Here is a 19,349-nt window from a genome sequence, read left to right as displayed (position 1 = left end):
GGCCTAGTTTCATATTTTTGCATGTATCTGCCTAGTTTTCCTAACAGCATTTATTGAAGAGACTGTATATACTTGCCTTTGTCATAGATTAATTGATTATGGAGGAGTGGGTTTATTTCTGGACTATTCTGTTCCATTGATCTATGTGTCTGTTTTTATGCCAGTACCATGCTATTTTTATTACTATCATCTTGTAGTATAGTTTGATATCAGGTATTGCGATACCTCCAACTTCATTGTTCTTTCTCAAAATAACTGTCACTATTTGGGGGCTTTTGTGTTTTCATATAAATTTTATAATTATTTGTTCTCATTTTATGAAAATTCCATTGGTACTTTGATATTGATTGCATTGAATATATAGATTGCTTTGGGTAGTATAGACATTTCAACATGTTAATTCTTCCTATCCATTAGCACAGTATATTTTTCCATTTATTTGCATCTTCTTCAATTTCTCTTTTAAATTTCTTAAAGTTTTCTGAGTACAGGTCTTTTTAACTTCTTGGTTAAATTTATTCCTAGGTATTTTATTATTTTTAATGCAACAGTAAGTGTAAATTTCTTCATTTCTTTCTGATAGTTCATTATTGGTGTATAAAAATGCAACTGGTTTCTGAATATTAATTTTTTCCTGCTACTTCACTAAATTCATGTACTAGTTCTAATAGTTTTTTTGGTGGAATCTTTAGCATTCTCTATGTACAGTATCATGTCATCCACAAATACGACAGTTTTACTTCTTCCTTTCCATTTTGAATAACTTTTATTTCTTTTTCTTGTCTGACTGCTGTGGCCAGGACTTCCAATACTTTGTTGAATAAAAGTGGTGAAAGTGGACATCCTTATCACATTCCTGCTCTTAAAGAAAACGCTTTCAGTTTTTCCCTATTGAGTGTGATATTAGCTGTGGGTTTGCCACGATATAGCCTTTATTATGTTAACATATATTCCCTCTCTCTCCACTTTGCTGAGAGTTGTTATCATAAATGGATAGAAGATTTAGTCAAATGCTTTTTCTGCATCTATTGATATGATTTTTATCACTCATTTTGTTTATGGGTTGTGCCATATTAATTGATTTGCAAATATTGAAACAACTTTCTATCCCAGGAATAAATCTCACTCGATCATGATATTTTATCTTTTTAAATGTATTGCTGAATTTGATTTGCTAATATCAAATTGAGAATTTTTGCATCTATGTTCATCAGTGATATTGACCTATAATTTTCTTTTTTGGTAGTGTCTTTCTCTGGTTTTGTTATCAGGGTACTGCTGGCCTCATAAAATCAGTTTGAGAGCATTCCCTCTTCAGTTTTTTGGAATACTTTGAAAAGGATATGTATTAATTCCAATTTGAATGTTTGGCAAAATTTATCCGTGAAGCTGTCAAGTCCAGGACTTTTGTTTGTTGGGAGATTTTTTGTTTTGTTGTTTTTCCTCAAAAAATTACTGATAAATTTCCTTAGTAGTTATCAGTCTTTGCAGACTTTCTGTTTCTTCCTGATTCAAACTTGGAAGATATGTTTCTAGGAATGTATCCATTTCTTCCAGGTTGTCCCATTTGGTGGCATATATTTCATATTATTTTCCTATAATTTTTTGGATTCCTTTGGTGTGGGTTGTTACTTCTCTTTCATTTCTGATTTCATTTCTCTTTTTTACTTGATGAATATTGCTAGAAGTCTATCAGTTTTCTTCATCTTTGTATAGAACCAGCTCTTGATTTCATTGATCTTTATTATCTTTTTAGACAATTTTGTTTATTTCATTCTAAACTTTATTATTTCCTTCTACTCACTTTGGGCTGTGTTTGTTATTCTTGTTCTAGTTCATTTAGGTGTAAGATGAGATTGTTTATTTGAGATTTTTCTTGTTACTTGACATAAGCCTGTATTGCTGTAAATTTCCACCTGAGAACTGCTTTGGCTGTGTCCTACAGATTTTGGGTCAATGTGTGTTTCTTTTTATTTGTCTCAAGGTAACTGTTGACTTCTTCCTTAATCTCCTTGTTAACCACATCATTGTTTACAACCATGTTATTTAGCCTCTATGTGTTCCCATGTTTTTCAGTTTTCTTGTAATTGATTTCTAGTTTTATACCATTGTGATCAAACAGATACATGATATGATCTCAGTCTTCTTAACTTTATTGAGTATTGTTTGTGACTTAACATGTGATTTATCTGGAAAACTGTTTTATGTGGACTTGAAAAGAATGTATATACTGCTGCCTTTTGGGTGAAATGTCCTAAGAATTATCAATTATGTCCATCTGCTCAAATGTGTCATTTAAAGCCATTGTTTCCTTGTTGATTTTCTGTCTGATCTATCCACTGATGTCAATAGGATGTTAAATTCCCCTACTCTAACTGTATCACTGCCAATCTTTCCCTTTATGTCTCTCAATATTTGCTTTATATATTTAGGTGCTCCTACGTTGGTAGCTAAAATGTTTAAAAGGGTTATATCCTCTGGCTGGATTGATCTTTATCACTAGGAAATGCCCTTCTTAGTCTCTTGTTACAGTCTTTGTTATAAAGTCTATTTTGTCTGGTATAAGTATTGATACCTTAGGTTTTCTCTCATTTCCATTTGTATGAAAAATCTTTTTCCATCGCTTTACGTTTAATCTAAAGTCCCCTAGAAGCAGCATATGTACATGTCTTGTTTTTTTATCCACTATGTCTCTTGATTGAAGCATTTAGTCCATTTACATTTAAGGTAATTACTGAAAGGTATATAGTTATTGCCATTTTATTGTTTTCTGATAGTTTTGTAGTTCTCAGTTCATGTCTAATTCTCTTCCTTGCTTGTATGTCAATGGCTTTCTATAGTGTTATATTTGGATTCCTTTCTCTTTATTTCTTGAACGTCTCTTACAGATTTTTGGTTTGTGGCTACCATGTGCTTCATATAAACCAAACTATGTTTATAGCAGTCTGTTTAAAGTAGCCAGTTACTTAAGTTTGAACACATCCTAAAATCACTACAATTTTTATTCATCCCCTCCACATGTATGATTTTGTCATTATTTTTTACTTCTTTTGTGTTTATGTGTATCCCTTAACTTACTGTTGCAATTACACATGATCTTCCTACCTTTGCCTTTTAACCTTTGCACTAGCTTTTAGAGTTGGTTGATCCGCTGCTTTTACTAACTCTGCCTTTTTGTTGTGGATTTTTTTCTTTCCTATATTTATTTATATTTTTTATCTTTTCTTCTTACAGAAGTGCCTTTAACCTTTCCTCTAATACTAGACCGGTGATGATGCAACACTTTAGCTTTTCTTTCCTGGGAAACTCTTTCTCTCTTTTGATTCTAAATGATAGCCTTGCTAGGTAGTGCATTCTTGGTGTTAGGTCTCAGACTTTCACTTTGAATATTTTACACCATTTTCCTATGGCCTGCCAAGTTTTTGCTGAGAAATCAGTTGACAGTCTTATGGGAACTTCCTGGTACATAGCTGCGTCTGTCTTACTACTTTTAAGAGTCTTTCTGTCTTTGACCTTTGGCATTTTAATTCTCATGGGTCTTGGTGTGGACCTCTTTGGGTTTGTCTTGTTGGGACTCTCTGTGCTTCATAGACTTGTGTATCTATTTCCTTCACCAGGTTAGGGAAAATTTTGCTAATTATTTCTTCAAAAAAGTTTTCAATTCCTTGCACTCTCTCTCTTTCTGGTCTCCCTCTGATGCAAATGTTTGTATGTTTAATATGGTCCCAGAGAACCCTCAAACCATCCTCATTTATGTTCAATCTTTTTTCTTTTTGTTATTCTGATGGGTGTTTTCTGCCATCGTCTTCCTGATCACCGAGTTGATCCTCTGCTCCATCTAACCTGCTGTTGTTTCTTTCTAATGTATTCTTCATTTCTGATTGGTTCCTTTTATGTCTTCCATCCCATTTTTATTTTTCCTGCCTCTTTATTGAAGTTGTCACTGAGTTAATGTATTCTTCCCCTAAGGTCAGTAAGCTTCCTTATAACCAATGTTTTGAACCCTTAATATTGTAGATTGCTTGTCTCCATTTTGTTTAGTTCTTTTTCTAGTGTTTTGTCCTTTTTTCATTGGGATACGTTTCTTTGTCTCCTCATTTTGGCTAACTCCCTGTGTTTGTTTCTACATACTAGGTAGATTTGCTACATCTCCTGGTCTTGGCTGAGTGGCTCTATATAGTAGGTGTCCTAGGGGCCCAGTGGTATGGACTTCCTGGTTCCTAAGCCAGGTGTTCCAGGTGTGTCCCTTGTATGAGTTTTGTGTACCCTTTTGTTATAGTTGATCCTTGATTGCTGTGGCATTTCCGGGGCTGGGACTGACCCTAAAGGTGACTAGCTATGACTATAGTGGATGAGCTTTTGCTCAGGGGCTGACCCCCAAGGAGTGAGAGTTGCTTTAGTGGGGCTCCAATGGGACTTCAAGTGTGTTATTTATGGAGTTGGTTGGGTGGCATGGGACCTGGTGTGGTCTGAAGTTAACCATCAGGAATGTGGGTTCTGGAGCTCTGGCGTGTTTCCTTCTTGGGGGCATCTGGTAGTACTTACAAAGTGATCTGTCATTGGTCATTCTTGGGCTGAGCTTGGAGGTGCTTGGGAGAGGCTATTCTGCGAACTGAAGATGGCTGTCACTAGTGTCGGGCTTTGGTGGGCACAACGATGTGAGTTGAGGCCAGCTGCCACTTGTGCCTGGTTCGTGGTCGTTCAGTTGAGGCTATATTCCAAGCCAAGATTGCCACTTAGGCCAGGCTTAGGACTACCTGATGGGAGTTATGATGCAAGTTGCGACAAGTCAACACTTGTTCTGACTTTGGCATAACTTAGCAAGAAGTACAGGACACACCGAGGCACTACTTGACTGCAGTTTGGGGACCTTTGAGGGCTTTTAGGAATGTCCACAACACATGCCAAGGCAGGTTGCTTGTGTGGAGGGATAGCTGGCAGAGGTTAGGCCAGGCATGCAACTTGGGTAGGGAGGGTTCTCAGGGCATCTCCAGAGCAGGTGAACAGTGTTAGCTCTAGATTAATGGCATGCTCATATTTGGTGTCCTTCTGGTCTAGGGTGGCTGCATGAGGAAAGGACTTAACAAAAGAGCAATGGCACCTGCTAGCACTCCTGTCCCCGAAAGAGTTGTTTCGACTCTTGCCCCTCCAGCCCATGCCTTGAAGCCAGTCAATTTAGTTCCGCCACATATGTCCCTGGCATTTTCTGACCTGTTGCCTCTGTGCTGGAGCCTAGAGCAAGTGAGTCTGTGCATGGGCCATTTACAACCTGCAGTGCCCAGGTCTCCTCCCTGGTGATCACAGACAGATATTATAGGGATGCATCTTCCCAGCACTGAAGCCCTAGGCAGGGGAGCCTGGTGTGGGGCTAGGATGCCTTGCTCCTCAGAGAGGACCTGCACAGCTGAGATATCCCTCCTCCCAATTCTTAATCACCACACTGTGGATGTGGGACCTGCCCATTCCACATCTCCACCCTTGCTACCAGCTTCTTCACATCTTCAGTTATAGGACTTCTTTCAGCTAGTGTTTAGGGGTTTTCAATGAGAGTTGTTCTAATTCAGTTTTAATTTTTATGTAATAGTGAAAGGAAATGAGCACAGCATTTTCCTACTCTGCCATCTTGACTGAACATCTCTAAAGTATTTTTTTAAAAATAATAATGGTATTTTTAACTTTTAGGTATAATAGGATGAGGGCTAGACCCATAACAGACAAGACAGACAAGAATTCTAGCTCCAGATCTCCCATTAACCGGGTTTGGTACCGTGGGCAGGTCCTGTAGAATTGTTAGGCCTAAGTTGTTTTAATGTAAGCTATGAAGGTTGGATCACGAATCTACAAAGGAAAATGCTAATGATCACAAGAGTAGTTATTACAAATCTAATACCAGATACTCTAGAACAGCAAAATCATGGTTAGGCTCATAAGCTCTAGATGAGTGACTCAACAGCGTGGTTCAAATCCAAGTTCTATCCCCTATAGGCAGTATAATCATACACCAGTTGTTTAGCTTCTCTAAGTCTATTCGTAAATGGGGATAAAAATACTACTTAGCTGTAGTATATACTACAGTGTGGATCAAAAGAGCTAATGTGGCCAAAGTGCTTTGTGCTATGTCTGGCATGCATTACGGGTTCTACAGATGTTGGCTAATATTATTATTATCATCATCATTATTATTATTTTCATCAATAGCCATATCATAGAATATATTTTACTATGAAATATTTTATCAAAAAATTCTGCAGTTATATAACCAAACTAGAAAAATTTCATGAAAACTAAATTAAAAACATAAAAATTATAAAATTTAGCATAGCATGGTAGTTGATAATGAATTCAATAATATATTTTTTTTTTAAATCATCACCCAAGGATATGTCCACTGATTTTAGAGAGAAAAGGAGAGACACATCAATCAGTTGCCTTCTGTATGCACCCCAACCAGGGATCGAACCAACGACCCTTTGGTGTATTGGATGATGCTCCAACCAACTGAGCCACCTGGCCAGGGCTCAATAAATACATCTTTTTGGAGAGAGTTATGGATCCCTTTGTATCCTGAACACTGCTGACTCCAAGAAAGGCTCACGTATGCTCATAGAAGAAATATTTCAAGAGGTGCGAGGACCACTAGGTCCATTCTTGGATGTCTGCCCTCGGTAGGAGGTCATGGTCAGGATCAGTGGTTGAAAACTGAGTGCCAGTGAGCTGAATTTGACCTACAGGTAAGTTATTGACCTGCAGAGAGCCTTAAAACTTGTCAATGTGAGTGCTTCTAAGGGTATGAATTCTTCAGCGCACCACAGTTCCTACCATAATCTCTGGTACTAATCTCAGGAAGCTTCACTTTTTGGGGTTATTTGCCTGACCTTTACAGGCCCCTGGGTTTGTGACCCTTGTTTTAACCTTTCAGACCATACTGTAGCAGGCCTTCTTGTACTAAGGATGTTGGCATGAAAGAAACCAAACGGATTTCCCTGACCCCCTTGCACTTAACGGTCCACCATGTAACCTAGGTTCCACATGCAGATAAAGACAAGACTTGGGTAATAGATCATATAAACATGAAGTGGCAGCAAGTAAAAGGATCAGATTTTCTGCATGGAAGATGTCAAAAGCATTATGTTCTTCTCGGCAGCTGTGGCCAAAAGGTCTAGAACTACTCCTGACATTGGCTATCTAAGGCCCATGTGTCAAATCTGGCTCACTATCTGTTTCTATAAATACAGGTCTACTGGAACACAGCCAGGTATGTTGATTTACATACTGTCTATGGCTGCTTGCGTACTGCAACAGCAAAGCTGAGCAATTGTGACAGAGACCATGTGGACTGGAAAGCCTAAAATTTTTACAATCTGACACATTACAGAAAAAGTTACGGACCCTTGGTCTCACCCCTCGATGTGGAGTGGTAGGTGAAAGCTGTACTAAAATAAGGTTTCCTCACAATGTAGCTTCTCCTAGGAACAATATTCCCTGTTCTGGAGAATCTAAGCTTGATTCTCTGGACCACCTATAAATTTTAAAAGGTACCCACTACCGTGTAATAAATTCCTTTCTGCTGACAATAGCTGGGGTGTTTTCTATTGCTGCAACTAAAAATTCTGAATGAAATGCAGAGCCACAAAAGACAAAGAAATAGGCCATAAAATTAAAAAATTTACTTACATTATGTATCATCTCAAAGTACTTCTGACAGGCTACCTGGTAATGTGTCCCTTTTACTAAATCCAAAATCTAAAATAAATGAGAAAAAAAGAGAGAAAAGAATTAGAAATTAAAAGTTTCTTCTACACAACAGTAGCTCGTGGTTGCTGGCCATCTTCATTCCAGATGGGAAATGCATTAAATCACGGAGCATGTTGTACTTCTGCAGCCTGGACACTGTGATAATTCTTGCATTACACAGCAGCTGTTTAGGTCAGCATTAAACCACAGATGACAACATATAGAAAGGGATCTTTCCGACCTATTAACTGTGAATTTCAGTAACTTTACCTTGACAACAAGATGAAAATAGATCCTAGTATTGTGACTTTGACAGTTATTTTCAGAACATCTTATTGCAACATCTCTTCTAAAATTGCAGGTATAAACCTGGTAATCTAAATGGTTGGTGCATGAAGCAATCGAGTATACTATTTAGATTTTTATTTTCCACATTACCAGTTTATACAGATACAGCATAAAATACAGCTGTGTGTCCATCAGGAAAATTTAATATAAACCCTTTGGATGACTATCTGGAGAGGGAATGCTTTTACCTTCAATCAGATTTGTCCTTTTTTGAAATGAAGTTATTTCTAGTAAAGCTCAGCAGAATATGAGAGTAAATAGTCTATTCTGAACACCTATTAGGAACATCATCCTATCTTTTGTAAATACAATTTGTTTTCCAATTCTACTTCATGTAATCTCTTCAGAGCGATGCAAACTCCCATTCTTATCAGGAGAATGCAAGGTAAGTTGAAATTTGTAAAGTTTCATCACCTCCCCCACCAAATAAATAATATGTATATTTGGCCTGTTTATCAAACAGAGTAAAATATTGGAATTAAGAGACAGCCTCAAATGAGGGGAAATATCATTCTGGAGAAATGTAAATTTCTATCCCTTTTCAAAAGGCTGACTTTCCTATGACAAAAAGAAATGTATAGGAAGTCTCCAACTTCTTGCTATCTTCATTACTGAATATAGCTTACATCTTTTGACAGATAGATATACAAAAAAAATTACAATTGTAGAACGGTTATTACAGAATACTGATAAGAGTGTGCTTTTAAAAAATTGTTTTTCTCTGTCTTAGAGATTACATTTTGGAATTTCAGGTCATTTTCTAATTAAATCCTGTATGAAAGACTTATGTAAATGCCAACCAATCATAGCACCCAGGATCCTGACTGCCTATTTGACCTATCCACTTTTTGTGAAGTATTAAGAGCCAAAGTGAAAACTAAATCAATTAAAATGAATGACAATAAATTTTAAAATATGAAAAAAGTCACAAAGTTTTCCAAGTAATTCTAACATTCTCAGCTCATATTCACCAATGTTTTTACAGTTGATTATGTGGAAAATAATACAATAACTAATAAATAATAATACAAGAATAAACTCTGTGCCTCATGTACTTGTAACTGTAAACCTACTTTTGCCAACCCCTGAAATATATGCATATCTGTGAATTACCATTTTGGAGAAGCAAAGACATAACATAAGGTTTAAATAATACCATAAATGACCAGAAAAAGAAAAGGAGTTCATAGAAATAAGCAAAAAGCTCAACTGTGTAGTACATAAGCTACTTTTACATAAAAACAAAACAGTGGACCCAACATCTTGAGAGAGCGAGAGAGTTATGCATGTATGTATACATAAATATATAAATTTTCTTATATAAGTATTTTCCTTACAAAGTAAATATGTAACATATACACATATAATCTAATCTCTATTGGGAAGCATGTTATAAAATATTTAAAAGAAACATTAATAAGAATATCTACTTGGGTAATATACAAATAAGTAAAAATAAATAAGTAAAAGAGGTTATCAAGGAAAATTGACATAGAAGCCACAGAATGTGAGAAAAGCCGATTTATGTATCTTGAAATTTTAGGTTCTATTCTATCATAAAAGTTAAACTTAGATTAACCACATAACAATCCTCCCACCCTCCTCCATTCCCATAGTGGGCTCTTCATTAACAAACATATCACTCACTTTTCCTCTTTTTGTATGATCTTTCCAAGAAGAAATTTTATTTGAAATTTTCTTGCAAATCTACAAATAAATCATTTAACTATTTATCCTTAGACAACTTTGCTAATCATGTCACAGCATATTTGAGTGGATATAAGTACCAGTACATATGTACAGGTACAATGGGGGAAAAGGACAACAGAGGGTTTTTCCTGGGCTAGAAAAGCTATTCAAAAACAGATAAATTTAGGCCTAAGAGGAGGAGCTAGGGCAGGAGAAAGAATACTAGTAAAAATATCTAGACAATAAATGAGCTCATAGAAGAAATCCAAGAGAAGGACTGCTTTGCGGTGGTCAGGCGTTATCTTCATTTTCGAGATGAAGAAATACATCCCCTTAAAAACAGGGTGTCTGTCCAGTGAGGACCACTTACCATGGTAAGAATTAAAAACTTAAAAATCATATGCAACTAAGAGATCCTGTTTTCCTTAAGAGGAATATAAAATACATGTTTGAAAACTAATATAGAAAATGTACAACATGACTCAAAAAATCCAACAATAAAAATATATACTTTAATTTAATATATGATCTGAGTAAAATGAGGAGCTACTGCACTGTTCTAAACACGGGAGTGACAGTAAATGACTGACAATTTTAACAGGAGTATCCTTCCTTCAGTGTTAGGAACAGACTACAAGGGTGGAGGAAACAGGAAGCTGACTTCAAAAACCCAGGAAATAGAAGATGGAGGCTTGGTCAGGATGGTAACAGTTGCAGTGACAAGTGGTCTGATTTGAAGAGGGAAGCATTTCCTACTTAACACCACGAATTGTTTTTGAAAACTGGCTGTTCTACCTGAAAATGCTTGACATGAACCTGATCCCGAATGTTTTGGAATAAGGCATTATTTATCATTTAACTCCTCCCCTCCCAGAATGAGTTCCTAAATAAAACTAGTTTAAAAACTCATTAAAATACCAACATATAAGTAACAAGCTATCATGTCAAATAAATGAAAAATACCACTGACTAGTCACTAAGCACTACGATTAACAGATGCTTTGGAAGCAGTAATACATGAGGATGGCACCCCCTTAGTGTCTCCAGCAGTCTCAATGCACCACCCTTCTGCTGACAGAAAGATTTTCACAAGTGATTCTGATTCTCTACCGTTTGTACATGAAGAGCAACTTGAGACTTTTTCTGCACCTTATTTTCTTAAATTTTTCTGCATTAAACATCACTGGCAAAACACTGCATTAAGATGTTCTACCGGTATGTCTCTTTGAGGATGGAGCTGGTGCAACCTGCTAAGGGCTGGATGACTCCAAGGCAGGAAACGCCAATCTAAAAATCAAAGGATGGAAAGGAGAACTGAGGTATGAGCACGGTACAAAAATTCAGTTTGTAAAGTAGGAGCAAAAATAGAAACATGGCAAAGAACCACCAAAATCCAAGAAGGACAGGTGCCTGAGGGAGAATCTGTAAAGCAGAATTTAGGGACAAAAGCTAAAATCTCTACAATACATTTTACTTACCCTGGAAAGACTGTTTTTCCCAAAGTGAACCACTTATGTGTTCATGAGGAGATGCTGAGAGCGCTCACTGCTAACCTAAGTGGGTTTGGACAGAGATGACTGAAATGCATGATGACTGGGATCGCTGAGCATCTTTACTGCCTGAAATCCAGGGTCTGGAATAGCTGGTCTCATTTAGAATTTAAATTTTTTTGTTGTCATAATTCAAGTAACTCTTTTTTTAAACTGCTAAGTTTTAACAGAAGAGTCCATATCCCAGGGCTGTGGACAGAGAGGCTTGACTTAGAGCCAGACTACTGTGAACCCGAGAAAGACTAGGATTTAATCAAATGTGCACTTTTGAAACTGAAATTTTTTCTTTGATGTTTTCTCAAGAATGAAGAAATACTGGATGTGGTAATATTTCACAATGTGCTAATTTTGACATTACATACCTAACCTGTTTTAAAAAATATGCTTGGGGACGGGGGAGACAGGGAGTTGATAATGTGCTTGTATATATATTTTGTGTAAGAATCATATATGAAATATATGAAATTCTTTTAAAGAAAAAATATTCTGTAGAGAAGCCAGAATGAAGACACGGTCAGGCAAAAGTACTTTTTGACCGTGTTGGTTTCGCCCACACAGCTTGTGAAGGGCCCAACCTCCATCCTCACAAGTTGCCTTTGCCCTTCCTAGAGGGACGGTCCCTTGTGCCCAAGCCCAGCCCACAGTGACTGGCCAGAGTCAGGGTCAGAAATAAAACGGGTGAAGGAAGCCCATACTGCACTGAAGCAGAAACTCACTGAGAGGAACAAAGCACAGCAGGCACAAGGAAACAAACAGGAAGAGACCACGTGAAAGAAAAATGTGCAAAACCAGAGAAAGAGGTAAATGAAATGGAGTGCACCACCTGTTATTTACCCAGCTTGTCAGCATTAAAGTGTTACCCACAGCACACAAAGGGTGTTTCACTGAGCAATGGCCCGAATGCCCTGTTTCCAGGCTCCATTCTGGAGGAGCCAGAGCACGGCCACGGTCCCCTCCTGTATACAGCATCAACACCGAAGGAAGTTGTCTAAGAAGGAAACCAAGTCAGATGCCTAGCCTGGAAGTTTCCTAATTCAGCTAAAAATGTATATAACCAAACAATTTGAGCAGTCATCTCGAATAAAGGTGAATTCAAACACAAGTTTATTATTTAAAGAAAATACCTCTATGAAGATCTAAGAATATTGCTCAAATAGCAATGTGACCTTTGGTTTTTAATGCCAATATTTTCAGACTAAAGTACAAAATGTCAAGCATAACAATCCATTTATTATTCTAATCTAGTTCATCAGTAATCAAAAGGCAAAGAAAAATTAAGGCTAGTGATATCAAACTACTATATTTGGTCAAAAATAGTCTTTAACTTTTCCTCTCTAAATCTTTATTCTTTTTATCAGCTAATGTCCACCAAGAAGAATATTAGACCTGTTTTTTTTAAACACTGCAGTTTGTCATTTTTGCAAGAAATATTCATCATACTTGTATTTGCTAAATTTGGTTAAAGTATCATTTCCACTCATCTACTATTTCATTCTCAAGGCAAATTACAGTTTGGTTTTGAATTCTAATAAAGTGGCTAACCAAGATATCACTGCAGTGGAAGAACAAAGAGCAAATAAGGTGTTATTTTCCTCATGTGATTGGTGATAGATCATAGCCAGCTGATGAACATGTTATACAACATACTGGGGGGATGCCATATTTATATTTTTGCACACATGTACATGTATATAAAATAGAAACAGACTGCATTTTATAATTTTGAGCCACACTTCCTTCTCCCTTCCTAATCTAACATTCCTGCCATCTGCAAATTGCTCTCTGCCTTTTGCTTCGGTACCAGCCACTAGGGCCCAGGTGATAGATTCTCCGAGAGCAGAATGGAGCCACCTGCCGGCCCGGCTTCAGTGAGCAGAGCGTGGTTACAGCTCGGTGTGAGACACTCAGGCAGCTAATACACCTCTAATTCAAGGTCATAGTCTGTCTCGTTTAAATGTGATAATAAACTTGTTTCTCCCTAAAAAGCACAACCTTTCAAATGTAGCGTGCTGATTTTTTTTCCATTTCATTTCTAACCTTCCTTATTTCAAAGATGGGAGAAAATGTGAGAGAGAGGCAGAATCTGGAACACTTTCAAACACACTGCTTTGCTTCTGTCCCTCACACACTCGGCATAGTTTGTCCTATGCTGCCTTACAACTCTGCTGGGACCTCCGTTTGCTGGCAGATCAGGGTCAAGTTTCCCTCTCGTGAAGATAAACCTTCATTCACTTCAAACATATAAATGCAAGAAATTTTCTGACTCATTCTTCATTGCCTATACACATAGTTATCTGACTGAATTAATTCTACCTCCAAATGTCCTTAAGGCCTATATTTTCCTCTCCATTGTTCAGACTCTCGTCATTCTTTATCACAACGCTTCTAGAGTTACTCTTTCCTTACCCAAGAAAGCTTCCAAACTGCCACCATAGTAACTTTTCTAGAATCTAAATGAAATCCTGGCATTGCCGGCTGCCCGCCGTGGAGGGGGCATGAACTCTTCATGGAGGTTCACAGGGCCATCTTCATCGGGCCACGGTCTCCCTCTCTGTGTCCCCCGGCCACCGGGCCCCTACGCTCCAGTCCGGCTTCTCCCAGTCTCTTCAGCACACAGAATCTAGTGATGAGTCACTGGGTTTTCTAGTCTAATGCATTGTTTGATGAGGTTTAATTCACAATTACCTCAATTTCCTCATGGCAAGACTTATTGGGCCGGTACTTCTAAACTAATTTGTCCCTAGCACCTGTTTTCATAGATTTCCCAGGACTAGGTTGCCTCAAAAGACACCCTGAAAACCTTACCTAAATACGCGTAAGCTCACCTCTCCCAAGTCTCATCATTTTCCCTCATGTCTTGTCTAGTTCCCTCCTACCACACTGAATTTGTTTACAGTCTGTATTCCCCACTGGCATATCTGCTCCATGAAGACAGGGGTCTTGTGAGCTAAGTTCATCACTATATCCCTGGTGTCTGGAATAATAACTGGAATACAGTCATCTTGCAATTATTATTTGCTGATGTTGAATGAATGTCATTCCCTTTGTTAGAAAAGCCTCACTCCCCTCTGGGGGAACCCCTACTCAACTTTCAAACCCAATTCACACAACACTCCCCGCCTCAGCAAGTCGGTCTCCTCTGAATCTACAACTAGCCCTTAGAATATATTTTTACTAAAGCAATTATCATGCCTTATTTTAGTTAATTATGCCTCTTTTTATTCCACTAGGCTAAAAGCTCTAAAACAGTTTTTTAATCATCTTTCTACTTCCAGATTTGAACATAATGAAAACTCGGTGACATGCTGAATGCTGAGTAAATGTTTATTGAGTGATAAAGTAAATGTCTTTCCTCACCAGAGCAACTTCTGTTTCAATCAGTCTTAGAACACTTTTACTAGAACCTATGCAAGTAAGACAGTTGCTTTTCATTTCTTCTTTCTTCCCCCCTCCCTTCCCTTTCTTTCTGTTTTTGTTATAGCACCACAGGGAAAAAAAAAAAAAAAAAAACCTAATTTAATTTAGTTCTTCCACAAGTTTTAAAACACCTTAATAACACAAATGTGACTCCCCACCCCCCGCTCACTCTCCTGTCACCTGCCTGACTCCAGCTGACAAGGTAGCAGTGGAGATAGGCATGCGGTTACAGTCCTCACTCAACAGCCCGGAATGGACCGAAGGGACTGAAGCAACATTCCAACCTTGGTTGGCCAGTGCTCACAGTGGCTAAACCCCACAGTAAAAACAAAGCCATGGATGCGCAACCTCCCCAATCCACTCCCCACAACCCTCCCCCACACACTGCCTCAGAACCCAGTAGAGGAAGGTGGGATACCTCAGTAAGGAAGGAAAGCAGCACCAGGAACTCACAGACTCAGAGCCTGTCATCCCACCACGAAGTGGTGCCCTGAGACCAAGGCAACCCAGTCACAAAGGGGATACCCACCTCCTCAGGAAACATACTTATTTTCCATAGCCAGGGCAACGCTGCCCCACGAAACCATGGAAGTACCAGTAGTGCAGGTAAGAGAAACAAAAACTTGTGCTATAGCATCATCTACTGGAAAATAAAAGAAAGACCTCTACTTACCGACCTGCTAAATTGTCAACACCAAAATAGTATCTAAAAAAGATTTCAATTTCTCAGGTAGAAAAATAATCCATCAGTACCACGAATAACCAAGGTAACAAGGTAGCCAGAAAGAAACAGAAATCTCCAGAAACAAACTCAAAGGCATAGAACACTGAGATTAAAATGACAGAAAATTCAAAATCGCAGTTCTAAAAAAAACTAAATGAGATATAAGAAAACTCAGAAAGGCAGTCCAGTGGTCTCAGGAATAAAATCAATGAATAAAAGGAGTACTTTACCAAAGAGACTGAAGCTGTAAAAAAAACAAACAAATTCTAAGCTGAAAAACTTCATACATGAGATGAATAAATTAGAAAGCTTAGGAAATAGAGCAGACCAGGCAGAAGGATTAAGTATCTCAAAAAGAGAAATCTAGAAATGACTCAGGTGGAAGAACAAAGAGAATTCAACGTTAAAAAATGAGAGAAGTCTACAAGAACTGACTCTATTAGAAAGAGCAACATAAGAATTACAGGTACGCCAGAACAGAGAGAGAAGGGGACAGAGAGCCTATTCAAACAAATGAGAACACCCCAAACCTGTGGAAAGAGCTGGACCCTTGAATCCAAGAGGTTAACAGAACACCTAATTATCTCAATGCAAAAAGACCTTCTCCAAGACACATTATATTAAAACTGTCAAAAGTTAATGAAAAGAGGCAAAGAAAGAATTCTCAAGTCATCCAGGGACAAGAGGACTGTTAACTCTAAAGAAAACCCCATTAGATTGTCATCGGACGTTTCAGCAGAAATCTTATAGGCTTGGAGTGAGTGGAATCAAACATTCAAATATATTGAAAGAGAGAAATCATCAGCCAAGAATAATATATCCAGCAAAGTTACTCTTCAGATATGAGGGAGAAATACAGGCTTTTCCAGACCAACAAAAGCTGAGGAAATTTACTACCATAAGACCTTCAGTACAAGAAAGGTTCAAAGGAGCTACTACACCTGAAACAAAAAAACAAAAGGATACAAAACTGGAAGATGACAAAGATGGAGAGAAGCTAGAAATTGTAATTCTATTTTACAATAGGATATTAAACAATTATCAGGATTAAAGGAGGTAAAAGCATTTTTAAAAATCTAGCTTCTACAATTTGGAAATAAATGCACAGCTAAAAAAGGATATGTTAAGAACCTAAAAAAGGACTGAAAAGGGGAAAAAGGACTAAAAAAGGGGAAAAGGACTGAACTTTCACAGGTGAATGGAGATAAGAATCATTTAGAAGAAAAAGAACTACTGTATGTATAAAATTTTTTTCATAAAATAAATAACAAAAATCTGGAACTGAGACACATAACATAAAAGAAGAAGCACAGGAAAAATGCACAGAATACCACTAACTAGAAGAGCACCCAGAAACACAAGGAAAAAGAAACAATGGAGATACAGTGCAACCAGAAAACAAAATAAAATGGCTATACTAAGTTCTCATATTTCAAGCATCACCCTAAATGTAAATGGACTGAACTCGGTGAACTTGACCCCAAAGGCAAGTGAAGTAAAAGCAAAAATAAATAAATGGGACCATACCAAACTAAAAAGCTTCTGAACAGCAAAAGAAGATTATTTGCAAATGATACCTCAAATAAGGGGCTCATATCTGAAATATATAAAGAACTCACACAACTGGAGAACAACAACAAAAAAACCAACCCAATTAAAAAATGGGCTGAGGACCTGAACAGCCACTTTTCCCAAGAATACATACAGAAGGCCAACAGGTATATAAAAAGTTGCTCAATTTCATTAGCTATAAGGGATACGCAAATCGAAACCACAATGAAATACTACCTCATACCTGTTAGAATGGCTATTACCAATAAGACCAGAAATAACAAGCGCTGGAGAGGATGTGGAGAGAAGGGAACACACTGCTGGTGGGAATGTAAATTTGTGTAGCTTCTATGGAAACAATATGGAGGTTCCTCAAAAATTAATACAGCTACCATATGACCTAGCAATTCCTCTTTTGGGTATGTAGCTGAAAAATTTGAAAACACTTATTCATAATGATCTATGTACCCATATATTCACTGTAGCATTATTGATAAGAGCCAGGATATGGTAGCAGCCTAACTGTCTATTGATGGATGACTGGATAAAGATGTGGTACAAAGTACTCAGCTATAAAAAAATGATGAAATACTTCCATTTGTGACAACATGAATGGATCCTGAGAGCATCATGTTAAATGAAATAAATCAGACAGAAAAGGACCAGAACCATATGATTTCATTTTTGTAGGATATAAAGAGAAAGCAACATGCAAACTCATCACACAGACCACTGCATGGTAGTTACCCAAGAGGAGGCAGGGTGAGGGCGGATGAAACGAGTAAAAGGCGTCAAACACATGCTGACGGCGATGAAAGGAGGCCGGACTCGGGGGGGGGGGGGGGGTCAGCACTCCATGCAGCACACCGATGATGTGTTAGCGAAACTTACATAGTGTTATTAACCAATGTTACCGCAATATATTTACCGTATTTTGCTATACAGAATGTGCATGTTTTGCCCAAATTTTTGAGGGAAAAATAAGGATGCACATTATACATGGGGAGTACTAATGCTGTATCTATGTAAATGTTTTCCTTTTATTTATGCTTATGCATTAAAAGTGTAATTTGAGAAAGCAATAACAATATCTATATGCAAAATAATACCCTGGAATACAATAATAGGTTTTGTTTCTAAATATAAATAAAAAATTGAATTAAAAAATCAAAATGAAAGATTTTTTTCCTGGCAAATTTTTTTGGGCCAAAAATGCGGGTTGCACTGTACACAGGGGTGCATTATACACAGCGAATTATGGTAATTTAGAAAAATAAATAAAAGGGCTTGATAGGTTTCTCCAGTCATCTGAAGGCAACTTCGGAGAAGAGAATGAAATATTGTATCAACTTAACTTGAATCCAAATGTAGAAATCTGCCACTGATATATTTAGTTTTACACATACAGGTAAATGTATTAATACATGCAAACGAACAAAGCAGCCTCTGCCAGCAACTCTCAATTAAACTTTCTGACTCTTGCTGGATTGACTCACTCACGCATTCTCTCACTCATTCCATTCAGCCCACATTCCTTAAGCTCCCATAATGAACTTCTACAGTGAACTCCAGGCACTACGGTTGGGGATTGGATTTACAGAGATAAAAGATAGCATTTATCTCTTAGGGAGGATAAGGCCACAATCACAATCTGGGGGGCAGAGGGGACAAAGAAAATAAACACTACAAAACAGGTAATAAGTGACCTAATACAGAAAAACACATGTTACAAGAGGAGAAAGGGAGGAAAAGTGCTCAGTAAGAACTTCCAAATTACAATGAATGAATAAGAATCACCAACAAAAACTATGAAGAAAGGAATAACATGCAACAAAGGCACAGAAACTTGATAGCGAAGTGCCGTGAAATGGGCAGAAACGAAACTACAGTATATGAGAAGGATCACTTTGGCATCAGTGTGACGGACTTTGGGGGTGGGGGGATGGGGAGATGGAGTGTGAAATTGGGAACTAAAGTAACATATTACACCTTGCATTATGGGAGCTGGGGAGAAGAGAGGAAAAGCAATAGATATTCAAGAACATTCGGAGACAGGAAGGAGTCTTGACTATTCACCAGATTTCTGGCTTGAGCATCTAGGGTCGCATTCACTCTTCTGGAGGCAGTGTATGGTGGGCTCCGTGATATGCTGTCTACATCCCCGCCCCTCAGGACAAGGGCACACATTTCTCCAGGGTCAGAGAGTGCTGAGGACTGACAGTCTGCCGCAGAGGCCCGCCTCAGCCGAAGAGAGCCATCTTGCTCAAGGTGATGCTCCCTTTCTGGAAGCAGCCTGATCCAAGGACTGGATGATACAGGGGTATAAAGGCCAAGCC

General features: G+C 37.9%; 1 protein-coding gene across 1 annotated transcript in view; it reads right to left on the bottom strand.

Annotated features, from left to right (window-relative positions):
- The window catches only part of PRIM2 (DNA primase subunit 2), a 276,122-nt gene that overhangs the window by 7,775 nt on the left and 248,998 nt on the right, over positions 1-19,349 (bottom strand). Inside the window, exon 12 of the mRNA XM_054569539.1 lies at positions 7,675-7,743. Within this exon, the coding sequence (XP_054425514.1) occupies positions 7,675-7,743 (69 nt within the window). The remainder of the gene's footprint in view (positions 1-7,674; positions 7,744-19,349) is intronic.

This window comes from Pteronotus mesoamericanus, unplaced genomic scaffold, assembly GCF_021234165.1.
Source record: "Pteronotus mesoamericanus isolate MK-2021 breed Mesoamerican mustached bat unplaced genomic scaffold, CSHL_Meso_final contig_20, whole genome shotgun sequence".
In the NCBI taxonomy this organism is placed as follows: domain Eukaryota; kingdom Metazoa; phylum Chordata; class Mammalia; order Chiroptera; family Mormoopidae; genus Pteronotus; species Pteronotus mesoamericanus.
This window is presented reverse-complemented; position numbering and strand designations above follow the sequence as displayed.